This window comes from Columba livia, chromosome 19, assembly GCF_036013475.1.
Source record: "Columba livia isolate bColLiv1 breed racing homer chromosome 19, bColLiv1.pat.W.v2, whole genome shotgun sequence".
Lineage (NCBI taxonomy): Eukaryota > Metazoa > Chordata > Aves > Columbiformes > Columbidae > Columba > Columba livia.
The window spans coordinates 4338023-4354633 of NC_088620.1; the positions used below are offsets into that span (position 1 = coordinate 4338023).

The 16611-nt window shown below is 49.1% G+C and overlaps 1 protein-coding gene across 5 annotated transcripts in view; it reads right to left on the reverse strand.

The window, feature by feature from the left end:
- The window catches only part of NTNG2 (netrin G2), a 45277-nt gene extending 34192 nt beyond the window's left edge, over positions 1-11085 (reverse strand). The window contains exons 1-2 of one of the 5 annotated variants that reach the window (XM_065035765.1): positions 10866-11085; positions 6854-7919 (exon numbers count right to left, since the gene is read on the reverse strand). In XM_065035765.1, coding sequence (XP_064891837.1) covers positions 6854-7066 — 213 coding nt within the window. In that variant the 5' untranslated portion in view covers positions 7067-7919; positions 10866-11085. The other 4 variants (XM_021280072.2, XM_065035767.1, XM_065035764.1 and 1 more) reach the window with 4 other exon arrangements.
- Between the last annotated feature and the right edge of the window lie 5526 nt (positions 11086-16611).

Consider the following 16611-nt stretch of genomic DNA (forward strand, 5'->3'; position numbering starts at 1 on the left):
AAACCAGCCCTGTCCACAGGTGACCTCTCCAAGAAGGGCCCCCATTTCCAGGGTGACCTCAGGCCGGCACTTCCATTTCCAAAACCCTGGGTTGGCCAAGCAACAGCTCAGCTTCTGCTGCTGGATCCACTGCTCGGCACTTTGTCCTGAGAAATGCCTGCGCAGCCGATTTGTGGGCGACACAAGGGTTAACGCTGCCCGGAAAATTCCACTCCTAAGCAGATAATCTCATCTGCGCTGGGCACACACACGCGTTGCCCGCAGCCTGGCCTCCCGTGGAATCATTTTTGAGCAGCTCTTTCTTTGCGAGCTGCTAATCCCCCGGTGAGCCGCTCTAACCCCGTCCCTCCTGGCGCCCCGGGCTCACCTCCGCACCCACCTCCCCGTGGGGCTGCACCCCTGCAGCCGCCCCTTCTGTAGGTTTGGGGATTACGGGGTGACCTAGAGCCCGAGATGAGAAGCTGATGAACCAGACACCCCTCAGCCGTGGGCACATGTTCGGAGATTCGGGTGTTTGATCCCACTGACTGCCTTTTAGCTCGTCTCCAAACCCGGACTTTCTGTACCCAAGAGCTGCAAGCTTTGCTCTTCCCAGGGCACTTCCCTGAAGCTTGTCTACAAATTAAACTGCTTAGATCCTGCCTCATCCCTTCTCTGACAGATTATTAAGCCCTTGCATCTTGCTATGGGGCTGAATCCATGTCCGCAGCCCCTACCAGCAGGAGCCCAACAGCAGTGACCTGTGCACTGGGCTCTGAGTGCATTATTGATTCAGGACTAAGAAAATGCTTAGGAAGTAGGAAAAGTGTCCTGCTCTCTAAAAGCCTGTGCGCCTCGTAAGCTCAATACAGTCAGCCTTTGCAGAGAGGCTTGCTACGCTGCTATTAATATTTTATTCTGTAAGAGAGGCCCTGATAGTTTGAATGGGGGAGGGCAGGACGCGGAGGCTGCGGGTGGGAAAGGGGAGGGAGCAGAGACGCTGCTGTGGTCCTCAAATGTGGGTGCAGATCCCACCCAAAGCCTTTGTGGGGGGAGTGTGGCTGGGTGGTGGGTACCCTTGCACCCACCTCCCCACCTCTGCTGAGGGCTCCTGTGTATGCTGCATCAAGCACTTTGCTTTTGCTGTTGTGTGCAATGTATTTGACTGCTTTAGGCTCTGTTTTAAGGGTAATGTTTCAGCAGGTGCCTGTTGGTGGCAGGAATGGTGCTGTGGTCAGCCCAGAATGTGCTGTGGCTGCTGTGGGGACTGTCCCCAAGGGCAGGACTGTGATCTGGTTTAGGGGTTGCCCAAAAAACCCCTCAAATGCAGCACATGGAGCTGAAGCAGCTGATTTGGCCAGGGACAGGGGCTCAAAAACCCTTTGGCCCCAAGGCTGACAGTGTTCGAGAAGAGACTGGATAATGTCCTCAGACACATGGTGTGAGCTGTGGGGTGTCCCATGTGGGCACAGGAGTCGGACTCGGTGATTCTGGTGGGTCCCTCTCAACTCAGGACGTTCTATGAGTCACGGTACCGTGCGTGGAGCTGCTCTGGGGAGGGGACTGTGTTTGGGGTCTAAAACTGTAATCAGGCTCACCTAAGGTTAAAACTGGATTTTCACTTAAGGAAACCAGAGTGTGGTAGGAGAATTCCTTTTAAAGTTGAATGGGAGATCATATCTATGCTATAGAATATTAATTTAAAGGATAAAATAAATAGGAAGGTCTTCCCTGAATCCCTTCAGCTTCAACAGTTGCTTATGGAAAAGTCATACACAGAACTGGTGTATGAGCGAGTATTAATGCTGCTCTGAGAGCCGCTCTCCCAACTCCGGCCACACTCCCCTTCAGTCTTCAGTCACTTCTCTCCAGCTTTTTCCATCTGGACGCTGTTCCCTCTGAACAGCAAAGCTTTTCTTAAAAGCAGCTTATTCTTCCCCATCTCTTTCAAGGTGTAGGGGTAAACTTTCTGCTCAGTGTACCAATTAAACCTACTTGACAGCTTGATTTTTATCGCTGTGTCTTTTCCATCAGCAAGTGGCAACGATCCTTGTTAGGGGAGCAGCATCTCACTTCACAACAAGCTGAATCCCGAACTGGGCATTTAAGGAAATTGCTACGGACTGAGAGATAAATCCCGTTTGCTCAGCACTCTCTAATTTAAAGCTGAATTGTATTCTTTCATTTTCTGTAAAGCCTCTGCTTTTATAACACCAAGATCCCACCACACTATGGAGTAGCCTGTGTGGTAGGAGAGGAGTAGTGTGTAATTTGCTGAGCAGCTAATAACATGCAATCCAAGGGTCCGGCCCCAAGGGCAAGGAGCTGCTGATCTTGACTTCAAATAGTGTTCTCTGCAGCAGCCCTGATGCTGAGAAGTGATTTAGGGTGGGAACAAAACTGAAAGGCTCCAGCCCTTTCTCCCATGCTCAAAAGCAATGCGGTGATGGGTTAGGAAACCTTCATCTGGATGGAAATGGCAGCAGTTGCCTTTTCCAGGCTCTCCTCAAAGGAAAGAGGGATGTTTTCCAGGTGTTAAATTAATGTACTGGAGGGTTCAAGGGGAAAGGGGCTGTCAGCATGCTGCAGATGTGAAAAGAAAGATGCAGCCTTCCATCCCCACAACCCTGACCGGGATGTCAAGGGCAATTTGACGGCAGAGAGTGGATTTCTTGTGCTGCTGAATTTTGGCATAAAGGCAAAATAACTGTCCCCAACGCTGTACAGGTCCCACAAGGAAGGACAAAGGGGAGCTCTGTCTCCCAGCCCTCTGCTGAGGCTGAGGATGGGTTTGTGATTAACGGTGGATAGTGCTGAATTACTCAAGGAAAAGCGAGAACACATGGTTGGGTAGAGTTGTATGAGATGAGCTAATAATGTAGGGAAAAGGGTTTCTGTGCAAAAAAAGTTTGCTTTTTCCAATTTTAGCATCAAGTCCAATAAGAGAAATAGTTCTTTAGCACAAGCCTTATAACCACATGTCATTCAGAAAAGTTTAGCTAAGAATTAAACTAAACATCAAATTTGGCTGAATGTGTAATGAATAAATAAAGCCTTTTCCTTTCATGTACCCATGCCAAAATCAACAGGCTCTATTAGCTGATGAAACAATGCTGACGCCAAATAAAAATACCCCTGACCCATCAATATGGGCTAAGAGCTTGGCCCTGCATCAAAGAGTGTTGTCTGAACAAGAAATACTGTCTTGACACCTTGGGAGGGCAGAAAAAAGAATCGCTCCCATCCCAGGATGAACTGGGCTCCCTGTGTCACTGGCTGGGTGTGGGGAGCTGTCACCGGGGTGTCACGGAGCCACAAAGCCTTTATGTGACAGCTGGCGGCTAACAGGCAGTCTGCTCCGGACATCTCTTATATCCCACCTTGCTTTTGCTAGGATGGCTCAGAAACCCCTTGAGCTGCAAATGTGTTTGGAGCAGGGACCGTGGCTTTGGTGTTTGCTCGCTCCCTGCCCCGTGTGTAAATTGCCTGCAAAATGTACTGTTTTTTTAATCATGTGTGAAAAAATGCTGACGCTTGAAACTGAAATTCTCAAAGGTCCCTGCTCGGTATCAAAGACGTGCTTCAGCATCTCAGAGTATTTCAGTCCCTGGGAACACCCTGCCAGCTGTGCCGTCCTCCTGCTCCTCCCGGGGAGGGTGGGATGGGGAATAACACTGCACGTCCCCTCTGCAGCTCGGCCCTGCAAACCCTCATCGTTTGACATCTGCATTAGCTGCTCCGTGCCGTGCCCTGGATGTGATCTTTGAAGTCGCGCCCTTCCCTCGACATCCTTGGCTAAAAGATCAGTTCCCTATTAGCCTTCAGTCACGCTTTCAGATTCATTCAGGCTTTTATTTACTTATCCATCTGTCTTCCTGCTCCCGCCACTCCCCCTGCCCTGCCAGAAGGGAAAGTACAATTCATTCTTCAGGTGACCCTGCCAGAAAGCCACTGACATGAATAGGAGAAGGTTCAGAAACTGTGGAAAAAGCAAAACCCCTGACTTCAATAAGCAGCAAAACGCTTCCCAATGAGAAGGGGGCAGCCAGATGCGACTAGAATTGCTGTAAAACAGAAAAGACAATCTCCAAATAATTCCTGCAATCCCCCAGACGCCTCCTTTGCGCAGAACTCTCCGTGAGTGCTGCTCGAAGTTGTTAGAGCTGCAGCAGCGATCCCACGGGCTGTGCAATTCCTCTCGGTACCGGTACAGCCCCATAGGAAACACTCGACATCTTACCAGGTCCTGACTTTGACGGGGACTCTCCTCCTCCCCCTGCCCACAGTGATGTCCCGCGTGGGGACATTGTCCAGCTCCCTCGTGTCTGGCTGCCTTAAGCACGGAGGGATGTTTGTGTGTCTTTAATTTTGATTTGAGTTGCCTGAGCAGCGCGGGTGTCCCGCCAGGCTGTGCTTAATTCTTAGTTTAACTGTGCAGACGGTACCCCGCTGATTTGAAAGATACCTAAGAAAGCAATGTAGTCACCGTGAGAACTTCCCTGCTGGAAAGCCATGCTCCTATGAGAAGCCACCTGTTACACAAAAGTAATTAAAACCTGAAGGGAAAGGATAACAGGACACCAAAAGGCATCTGAGCAGCTGCGCAGGGTTTGTGTGGGCAGCAGGAACCAGGGCTCGGAGGTTGTAACGATCGGTGGGCAGAGCCATTGATTTTTGTCCAGCGCTTCCTTTGCGCAGGGGTAGCAAAAACTCCGCTCGCATCCTCCGCGCATCAATAGGTGTCAAGTCACCCCCAGGACCGGCGATGGAAAGGCCACTTCTTGCTGATTCCGCTTTCTCCTGACCATAAGGGGATGCTCAGCAGTAAGTGGCCACATGTCATTCTCTGTGATAGAGGCCGTGAAAATTTCCCTTGATGGCCTCTTGGCACAAGCTGCTCAAGTCCTTAGGCTGGACTAGAGCCTGGGTTTATGCTGCAGCCACCTCCTGCCCTGTGCACTAAGTGCTGGGGGCTCCTTGCTCACCTCAGCAGGGCTGCTCTTCATCTGCTTCCTTTCTAAAATCTTTTAATCCTTTGGAGATGACAGTGATGGTGTAAGATGATGGGAAAAGGGCCAGGAATACAGTGGGACTTCATAAACCCATCCCAAAAATCTAAAAAACCCCAAATTCCTTGCAATATATAACTCCTTGGTTCTTCACCAGGGGATTTCTTGGGGATGTTGCTGTGAATGACAGTTTCTGTTTTGGGAGATGAGAGCTGGGCCAGGCGTGTACCCCAGGGTGAGGCAGGGACAGGAAGGCAAATCCGTGTTTGGCATTTGTGTAACTCCCATTCACGGCTGTACACGGTGTTTGCAAGTGTTACAGCACATGGCAGGCGTACGCTACGAGGAAATACTGCTGGTGCCCAGAATAGAAAGATTTTTAGCTCAGTATTGACTGAATCAAGAGATGCAGAGAGCTGATTGCAGTTTGTGTCTTGTGCTTCTTTGGAGGTCAGTGGAGCTGAAGTCTGGAGCATCCTTAGCCAGAAAGTGTTTGCAAATAGCTGCAGTGAATGTAGTGGAAAGCAATCTGGTGGTGTTCACCTTTTAATCCATCTGCAGCCAGGCAGACAAATGGAAATCCAGACTGACCCATCAATAGTTAACTGTTTTATTTGCAATCTTTGACTTAATCTTTCTTTTCAAACGATCTTTTAAGAGGAAAAGCTGCTATTTATCTGGAATTAGTGAAAATGTCTTCCCTGGTACTAATGAGACCCCTCAGACTGGAGGGAACCGGGTAAATACTGGCAGCACGTTCTGACAGTCATAAATGTTTGGCAACTCTCGGTATCAAAGCAGCATTTTTCTCTTGGATTTTCATGAGATGCCTTGAGGTGGTTGGGCTCAGTGTATTTTCTAGGTGGCAAACTGAGGCTTTACAAGTTTGGGTAACGCTGGCACTAGAAAATAGGACTCCCTCCACTGATTTCAAGGGAGAACTCCCCTTCTCATTGTAGGTAACAGAAGAATAATATACCTTTTTAGAAGGCACTTTGTCCAGTGCTCACCCCAGTGCAAACCCTGTTAGGATGGGCTGGCTTGGTCCCTGCGCCTTGAATGTGCGCTCGGACCCCTCCTGGAGGACATTTGGGAGGAGAAGTTCCAGCCATGCTGTTCTGCTCTTTGCTTTGACTCCTGAACTCTTTTTAACAATGTAAAGCCTTGTGAATTATAAATCAAATGCTCCTGCTGAGCTTTGTGGTGCGCGGAATGAAATGCGATGATTAATATTTAAGAGAAAATAACTTAAAGATTTTAACTACAAGGGCAAGTGTCTGTCCACAGAGTCTCTCCATGTAGAGGCTAGCAGAGAGGGAGAACCGTGTTTTCAGGGGCTATGGTGAAATTTGTGGCTGTCAGACCAGCCACCGGTGTGCAGGGCCACACTGTCCCCACCACCCTGTCCCCTCGCTCTCACTCGTGCCAAAACAATGTGCCCACCTCTGATTAAACCCCAGTGCCTCTGCAGCCTTTTGGGATGGGATCAGCAAACAAACCCCACACGCTGTAGCAAGCAGAGGGACGCGCTCAGAGCAGCTCAGGTTGTGCGTTCGTTGGGGGCAGAGCTTTTCCAAAACCCAGACCAGGACTTGCTCAGCACCCCCCCGGCTCCTCCTCATCCTCCCCACAACATTCCAGCACCATCCCCGCTTTAGTGTTGACCTCTCGCCGGCACAGCACCGGGATGGGCAGGCAAACTTCTCCCCATTTTAAACCCCAAGAGACTGAGAGCTGAAGGCAGCAGCCACTGTTGCCACCCTGAACTGAAATGTCCTTGTCATGGCATCTCAGCAAGACACTGTCTCTGGCCACCCACAAGTAGAGTCTGTTTTAACACATCAAACAAGGAGGGAAACACTTACATGGGTGCAGAACCTCTCTGGTGGGTCCCCACAAGTGATTCCTGCCGGATCCACCCGGACAGTCACGTAATCCTTCATCCGCATGGCCTTGGGTTGACAGGCATAAAACTCCCAGGACGGGCCATCGTCCGTGGTCACCCAGGACTTGCAAATGTCATATTGTCCCATGGCCAAGGGAAGACAGTGCAAGAGGAGAGCGGCCAGGTGGAGCATGGCAGCTGCGGCCAAGCGCGGGGTCCCTGGGCGAGGGCAGTGCCGAGAGTCCCGAGGAAGGCAGCGACTGGGCTAGGGGTTGCTCTCGGGATCAGCATGGAAGCTCCTCATCTAAAAATGATCCAGTCGATAACAGGGATGATCCCGCTCCGCACGCTGTATTTGGACGTGGAAAGTTTCTCTCTGCACAGAAGCCAACTTTGCAAATCACTTGGTGTGGAAAAATTTTGGCCAGAGTTGCTTGATCAGTGGTCAAAAGTCTTCCTTAACCTCATTTTTCCCTCCTTTTATTGTACAAAAGGGCTTCCAAATCAGCATGAAAATATCTAGAGGTGACTCCAGTCAATCAATAGAAAGATCAAGTTCTGAGTTGCTGATGAAATTTGATAGGAGTAAATTGGAGAGGCCGTGAGATGGTGCTGGATCAGGTTTTCCTCAACCTCCTTGTCTGCCGCAACTGCGTCGCTGTGCAAAGTGCCTTGAACTGTGGTCTGCCTTAAATAATTATTGGGCTTTTGACTGTTAATACATAAAATAAATACAGCATCTGCTCATCAGTACAACTGTGACAAGAGGGACTCTTTGGAGCTAGAATTCCTTTGTCCCAAGGGATGGTGGCGTCCACGTGAACGTGTTGGGTGGCAGCATCCGCAGCGGCCCCAGTGGGACGGGCAGCGGGGTGACAGGAGCGGCGCTGGCCTTGCTGCTTCTCCCTCTGCGTCTTGGCCAGGATTTCTGTCTGACTCTGCCTTTTGGCAACCGAGCATCAAATTCCCCAAGCTTTCAGCTGCAGACCACGCTGCTGCCTGAGGTCCCCTCTCTCTTTCATGGTCAGTTCATTAGCAGGCGGCACCTGCAACGAATTGAAAGACAAATTAGCTGGGAGCGAGGGTGGGAAATGGAGCAACAAGACTTGTAGGAACAGGGGTCCCCCAGGAGATGCAGCCCTCAGCTGGGCTTCCCGAGCCATGAGCCAGGTTTTTGTAAAAGGGAGATATACAACTTTAATAAAAAGAAATCTATAGTAAGATGCTTACGGCTCTTCTGCTGTTTGGGAGATGGGAAGGAGTGCTGCCCCACTTAAAGTATCTGGTTTGTAACAGCAACTGGACAACAAGAGCTCTAATGGGTCTTCAAATAATATCAAGAAGCAGCTATAGGTCATTAGAAGATGGAGAATATGCAGACACAGAGCAGGGAGAGACAGACAAATTGGTAGTCTTAAAAAGATAAGCAAATAAATAAGACAGCTGGGGAGACAGATACTTTGTCCAGCATCCCCACATATGATTTATCTGAACAATAACATTTAATAAAAGACAATTTAAAGTCCTAATAACATTTAAGGTTCACCTAATACAAAGAGCAATGACCTTCCCAGTAGTCATTTCAGGTTAGAGCAAAATTTCTGCAATTTTGTTGTCTTTCCAGTAGAGCTATAAAAATCTTAAGTAATTACAAAACAAAATGACAAAGAACTGAATAAAAAAAGTCAAACCCTCTCTCAGCATTAGACCCAGGAGGGAGATCTCATAAGAGGAGGTGGGAGGCATGTATCCAGAAGAGAAATTTAGCTCTGGATAATTCCCTTTCTATTTGATTCCTCAACTTTTCTTACAGAATTTAGGGCTGTCTGCTTCAACAGCGTGTTCAGGATTTGCTCTCTCATAAGCTCAGTTACTAAAGCTCAGAAACTCCAGGTTAACAGATGCGTTGATCCATGTTCGGGGGCTTCACTCCGCTGTGCTACCATCTCCCTTTCCCCCTTTTTGGTTGAAAGATTGTTGATGGAGATGAATGAATTCAGCAAAGAGAAGCTACCTCTCATGCTTCATTGCCAGCTCTCAAAGAAAAGCCTATTATAGCTGTGTTGGACCTGAATAAACTTCCCCAGAAAGAATAGACTGGCTGCTATTTTTACATTATGAGTAAATGTAGTAAAAATAATAAACCGGTGTGACACAGTGTTTATAAGTCTCGCTGACATCAGAGCTGTCTTTTCAGTTATAACAAGTCAGTTCCTAATTATCACATCAAGCTGGTCACAGCCAAGTGCCGAATAGCAGCGGAGAGCGTGAAGCTCCACTATTGTACAGAAAACAAGCGGCGTACTTTTAATGAGGACTCCAGTGCTGTTAAGTTTATGGATCTATTTTCATAGCCTTAACAATTGTGTTTTGCACTTGAATGGCTGTCGGGGAAAAACCCAGGATGAAAGGATCTATAATATCTATTAGTTTCTTGTGATGCTGGCTTAAATATCATAGATTTCCAGGGAAATGAAAATTTGCTGGGAAAATGCATTTGTCAGTCAATCGGCCAGGCGTGCGGGTTCCCTGCAAGTCTGCGATGCAACACTCAGCCCATACAGCCCCTTGCAGAAATAGTTGCTCTGGAATAAGGCAGCATAGTGCAAATGGGAGAGGGACTCTCCAAATTACACCTTTTGCCTGGTTTGATTTGGTTTGATCCTTAGAAAATACATCTTCACCTGATATTATTAAGGAACTGCAGTTCATAGGAACAAATAGAATCAATGCTCTTTGTTTTCTTTGAAGAGTACTCAGCAATCACTGGGGACTGATAGCCAGAGTATTAAAAAGACAAAATTAGATTGTATCTTGATTTAGCTGGCTCCATTTTTTATTATTATTGGATTAACACCCTATCGAAATCAAAGCGGCAACGCTGAGCAACAACTGAGCTGCTCTGGAATTAAGTACAGAAAGTGAACTCAATTGAAGGAGTTTCCAATTTTGTTTCAGAAGTGTCGCCACCAAAGTAAACCCCGACCGCTCTTCCCCCCCACGCCGAGCAAACGGGAGGTTTTCCTCTTCTTTTCCACGCCGTTCATCCCTTTCCCTCCATCCTGAAAAGCAAAGTTGGGCAACACCCGCCCTGCCTGCGATGTGCCAGGAGCCTGAACCCCCGAATAACGCTGCAAAGCTCAAAACTCCCAACAGAAAAACCTGTACATCGCACTCGCACCACCCGCTGTCCTTAGTGCGTTTGCGGTTCCAGGCAAACCGACGCCGATTCCCCCCCCCGCCCTCGCCCCCGGTTTCTTTTACACTAAAGGACTTTTAGGGACTGCAAGGGCTGTGTTAAAAGTAGGCGAAGCGGGAGAGGAGCCGTTCCCGGAGCAAACTCCGAAGAGGAAAAATAAATCAACCCCTCCCGTGATGGGGGAGCCGGTGCTGCTCCGGGGCGGGGGGACAGCGGGAGGGACCCCGGGAGAGCCTCGGACCAACTTCGGGAGTGGGGCGGGTCGCTGGTAATTGGGAGATGGGGACAGTTGCCTTGGGGAGAAGGGGACAGAGCAGTTTCGCCGGCACCGCGCGCTGCCCGTCGCTCCCCCCGCACCCCCCGCCCGGTGCTCGGCGCTGCGGGTCGGTCCTTACCAGGAGGGAGCTCTGCGGCGCGGGGCTCCCGGCGGAGCAGCGAACTTCGGGGCTGGGGGGAACCCCCCACACCCTCACCCCCACCACCCCCCCCAGCCCGGCGAGCGGCCGCTGCGCCGCCGGCCCCCAGGGGCAGATGGCCGGGGAAGCTTTGCGCAATCCCCGGCTCCCCTGGCAAGTTAATGCCGAGGCTGAAATCCCTTTTGCTCTCACTTTCAATCACAATCGGAGCTTTTATCTCCGTGCCTGATCCCGGCTGCGTAACTTCCTCTGTGCAGCTTTAGCACACACCATCCCACCGGCGAGCAATGTGCTTCTTAAAGGTGCAGGGAGGAAATGCGAGCGGGGAAGGGGGGGGAAAGGGAGGGGAGGGAGGAGAGGAGAGGGAAGAGAAGCACCCGAGGAAGAGGAGGCTGCGAGCCGGGAGCCCTCAGCCCCGCTGGCTCCGCGGGTCCCGCCGCTCCCGGTGCGGCGGCTGCAGCATCATCCGCGCCCGTCCCGCTGCCGCCGGTTAGATAACGGCAGGCCGGCTGTGCCACTCCTTGGTGGCTTTTTTCTTTCCTTTAAGAGCTTAGAAAAAATAGAAAAATAAATCATGAGATCATGTTTGCTCGAAGAAAAAAAAAAAAGCTCTAGTCACGAGGGTTTCCCCGCACGTGTAAGTTCTCCGTGGTGTGCCCTGAATATTTTGGGGAGGCTTTTGCTGGCGAAGATGCTGTAAATGAGGCTGCGTGCGTGTGTGTTGGGGGAAGAGGGGGTGGTTGGAATTAATAGGATAAACAAAGCGGGAACTCGGAGATGGGGGAATCAGATGGCTGGGAAATGCGTTGGTAACGGTGGGAATGTGCTTTGGGATTTAACCAAATCAGGTTTTGCTTTGGTAAGGATTGACGTGCAGAGCTGTAAGGTGTGAGAACACCTGGCAGGATGGGGATGCAGGAACTATAGGTGTTGCTTCGGTCAGCTGTCCTGTGTCCACACTGAGGGGCAGAGCTGTTGACGGGGTGGGTAAAACTCTGGCACACAGAAGTCCAGGTTTGCCCTGCACCAGTTAGATGCTGGAGACAGGATTGTTCCTAAGCAGTGACAGTTGTTTTTACACGCACATGGCTAAATGACAGTCTGTTCACGGGGAGGAAAACCAAAGAATCCTCACTGCCCCCTGTGTACATGACCACCAAAAAATGATTGTTCTTCCTAACCAAGAATTGAACAATTTCTAAGCCAGAAAGTGCATTGTCCAGCTTGCATGCGGTTTGTCATCTCATTGACTCAGTATTTTGTTACACGACTTCCCTTGGCCCACTGCTCTGAGGTCTCTATGTGGCTTCTCCCATCTCAGAGTCCCTGGAAAACACACGATCCATCCAGTGACCGGGTGATTTAGAGCTCTTCTGGGAAACGTTTCCCGTATACTGGAGCATAAGTGAGATTTATGAAATGCTGGCGTGTGTCTGACTCTTGCCCAGCCTAAACGCTACACTGAGGCACAGGGTGGTCTTTACCTGCAAGGCTGTCTGATTCTGGCTCAATCTCCACTGCTCTGGTCAGGGCACAGGCTGATACTTTCCATATGGTATCTTTTTCTGTAAACACCCATTTTATGGCAGCAGTATTACTTAAGTGAGAAGCACTGGCTGGGAATTCAGGGCTGGCTGATATTCCTGGATTTCACTCTGTGCCTTTAGGTCTTCTCTGTAATAATGACTCCCCTGGAAATTCCCCATGTCTCACTTATTACTCCTTTATTAGTTATTATGGTACAGTAACAGGATAAAAAGGAGTTGGTATTTCATTTTCATTCCCTTTAATAGCCACGGCAAAGACCAAGTGGTGTGCTGATTATTGACATCAGAGTTAAGTGATATGCACGCATCATTAGGTTTCAATTGGAAAGAATAACAGCACAGTATGAGTTGTCACACTTCTAAACTACATGTCATTTAAAGAAAAAACAAAGTCGTTTTTCTCAGCCCTGCAAGCTCAAAAGATCAGAAGCTAGCAATAATACTTGTATAGACACAGGTAAAAGGCACTGGCTCCAGGCAAATCTCCAGAATTAACTAATCAGCCCAATACCCCGCAGAGGCTGGGAGCAGCTGTGGGGCTTGTCCAAGGTTACACAGGGATTCAGGAGATGCAGGAGCAGGCTCTGAGGATGGGAATCATGATGATCCCATTCCTGGGGTAAACAGACAGGTCTGGCTCTGAGGGTCCTCGTGTTGGGAAGGAGAAAGATGGTCCATGGCACCCAGAGACATGGGAGCGCTAAGGAAGCGATAGCAACTCAGCTGGCAGTGCCGCCGTCATGGCCAGGAAGGGATGGGGAAGAGTTGCAGCGAATGTTTAATTTTAGAACATTTGCATTCTTTTGCCCAAGCTCATTTTGCAAATATTTAATGCTCGGTATCATTTCCTTCTGGGTGAAATTTCTGCGAGGAGCAAAATGGATGCGCTGTTCCCTGAGGGGACAGCTCTGCCCCCTCCCTCGCCCCAGCACCACCTTCTCGTGCAAGGAGAGCGCGGTCGAAAATCAATGGGGCTGCACTGAGATTTAATTACTATGGCGTAGGCAGGGGTGGAGAATAAGGCCCTTAATATTTAATATAGCCTCTGCTCCCGAAGGGATCCCTGGGGCTCAAGGGCCAAATGTAAACCCATTATAAGCAGGTGTAATTCTATTGACATATGCAGGCTCGCACCTGTTTATACTATGGCTATATTTGGCTCCCTAAATCTAAATGGCAAACGGTGCTTTTGACATGCGTGGGAGAAGAGGGAAGTGTTTTCCCAACTTGGGATGATAGAGGATATACTGAAACAACAGAGGGTAAACGTGACACCTCGCTGTCCCTGTTCTCGGTGGCGATGTGCTTGCTAACACTTGAGCTGAGTTGAGTCCATGGAGAGAGATCTGAGATTACTGCCAGAATAATAACCAGGCTTATAAAGGATCTTTCATTTGAGGATACATGTTGCTGTATCACCTATAATAGCAATACGTTCTTTTTATAGTCCTTATCTAGCAATGCACGGCCAAGGATGTCAAAGTGCCTACTGCGAGTGAGTAAGCATTTTATTAGGTGGAAAAACAAGGCTCATAATTGTGCTGTGAGCCCAGGAGCAGGCGAGAGACCCCTTTGCAAGGAAAGGTCTCAGGTAATATTTGATGAGCACAGCTCAGCCTGACCCCTTGTTCCAGCAGTGGCTTCCTCCAGCCCGCCAGGACCTATGGGGGGAAGTTTGCAGAGAAAAGAGGAGGAAATTATGATGTTTTAGGGATGGTGGAGGGGAAGGCTGCTTGGACCTTGTGTTTATCAGGGGAGATTTGTCTCATCTCACCACCTTTGTACTGTCCTTTTGTTCTTAGCAAGCTGGATGTGAAGAAAACTTTTGGCTCGAGCAGAATGGGAAGGTTTGTGCTTCCCAGTTCCTCACGCATCGTGCAAAGACCAAAATCTCTGAGTTTTCAAAGGAAGGGAGACATAATATTTTCTAGTTAGCAAAAACGCTGGAAAACCCACACAAAGGCTGAGGAACTGAGCAACAGACAGCTTTGGTACACGCAGTCCAGGAGGGTGGGTGGGGGATATTTATTTTCTTGCCCTTCCCACAGGCTGTTCCTCGAGTCTTGGGGACGGACTAGCAGGTGCCACCGGTCCCCTGAGCACACGTACTCCAGGGAGAAGGAGAGGGCAGAGCCAAGTGCTTCAGTCCTTGGAGCACTCTCTCTATATATTTTTTCCCCGTGTGAAAGCTATTGGGGTGATGGCAGACAGCATCTGCTCCGGGAGGGGAGGCTTCCCCCGGCTCCCTGCCTTGCACCCTCCCACATGAGACCTCGGATGCGTTTTCTGCAGCTCAGATGGTTTTATAGGGCCCTGGGTGAATTTTGCCCTCCCTGATTAGATAACCAAAGGAGCAGTGACTGTACTCTCTCTCGAGAGGAGATGCTGTCTCTTCCCTGCCAGAAGGACAGCTGGAGGGAGGGTGGGATTTTCAGCGTACGAGCACTTAGCCAGATCAAGGAAATGGGATGCAAAGCATTTTAGGCTAAGAAAGGTTGTTGTGCAAGGAAACATGAGGCTGCTGTTCTGTTAGGGAGATAACGCCTCTCAAAATGCTCCTGCATGCCAAACTGCAAACCTTAACTACGGCTGGTCATTGCCTCTTTAGGGAAAACAAGCATGACAAGTCAGAAAATGAATAACATCACAGTCTTTGCTGAAAAACTTTGATCATTTAAATATTATTGATGCACATCAACCCCAGCAGAGATGGGCTGGGTGATGGGAAGTACTTCACCTTGACACGGGGGAAAATATGTTGCTTTCTGTTGCCTTGTCTTTTGTTTCATATATCAAACTAGAGCTCAGCCAAGTGAATCAGCTCAGGAAGCATTTAAGATTTATTTGATTTTGGAGAAGGTAGAGCTTTCCTTATCTTTACTAGCTGTGGGGGAGTAAGTATGGATAAAAACAGGAGGAGCGTTTAAAGGAGGGATCTATAATTAACAACCCCTCAGAAGGGGAACTTCACTTTTAACTTACTATTAAAATGGGAGTGTTGGAGAGTATATGGTTTTGGCTCTGGGGATCTCCGTAGCCTTGACAGAGCTCTGCAAATTCCTCTAATCCCTGCCTTGGAGCGTGTCTGTGCTTTAAACCCAGCTCCTGGCACCCCAAGGGGGTCTCACCTCAGCCCATGGACTGATTCCCATGAAGCCCCAGGGTTGCCCCTCTGGCCTCGCTCGGGGCGGGTGGCGGTGGGGAGAGGAGCCCCCGTCCCAGCACGGGGCTGAGTCCCGCTGGGGGGGTCACACCTTCCACAAACGCTTTTTAACCTGAGGAAGGAACGTGTCACTTCTAATGGAGCTGACAGCAGCAGGGAGGGTTTTTAGGTTAGCGGTTGAAGAACACACTTGTAATGAGTGAAGTAATTGAATAAATGCTGACAATTTGATGCAGAAAATGCATAATCAGCTAGCTGTGGAAGGTTGACTTGTTCTTTTTTCTCTCTTTCCTTAGCGCCGGGATAAACATGTTTATTCTCTTCCAAGCAGGTGATGTGTTCAGCAGCACAAAACCAGCAGACACATGCACATGTTTCCCTCCCAGGCACACATGTGCTGATTGCCAAATAATTGACCCAGTTATGCTAATATGCTATTTGCATCACTGGAACTTAATAAATACCTATATAATCAATCTCAACACTTAACTTTTTCTTGAGTTATGTGCTGGTTGAATACTCACTTCAGCAGTTTCAGTGGCTGTAGCTGGATCCCAGGAGCACGGGAGAAAGGTGACAGTCCCTTGGGTAGACACAAATGAGGCCACACCAAGTAGCACTAAGAGCTGATGGTGCAGGAATAACTGGCTTTTCAGATCCCAAACACAGCTCATACATCGGGGCTGTAGACAGTGGAGCTGACATTTTCCAGTGCAGTGACTTTCCTTACCCAACCATCATCTCAGCTTTATGCAGATGGAAACTCAGCAAGTTTCTTGTCATCAAGCCCCCAGTTTTGATCTGACAATAGGAACAGCATCATCTGTGTCATGTATGTTAGAAGCAATGGATAGAGAGCTGAGCTCACTGATCTATTTGCATATTGAAGATATGGAAAAACACCCTCTCTTCTTGCTTACTCTCCTGCCTACTCAAATATCTGTGAAACAAGGAGGAGAATATGGACCCTCTTTGTACTTTAGCCCTGGTGCCCTTGGATAAAGGAGCAATTGCTCACTCCAGCCTTCTGGGATGAGTCTGAGACTCAGAACTAGCTATGGTGACACAAGTTCTGCATAGGACAAAAGGCCGTTGCTGGGTTAAGGATGCTCATCAAGATGGATACTTTGACTTTGTCATCAGGACACCTTCTCCACTCCACATCCGAATCAGCACTTGCACTTCTAGGGCACGGAGGTTTGACCTGCCAACTGTTAAATAAATTACAGCATACTCCCCCCAAACTATTAGCATGGAACAGCACACGTCCACAGGAGAGACAAGCTAAGGACACAGCAGTTCACGAGAGCAATGAGCCATGGGAACTTTTCCTTTTGGACAGAGCTGGAAGAATTGTTTATTGCAGAAAAAGTGAAACAGCAGCACATAGCAGTTCATCCGTGCCCTGTGGAG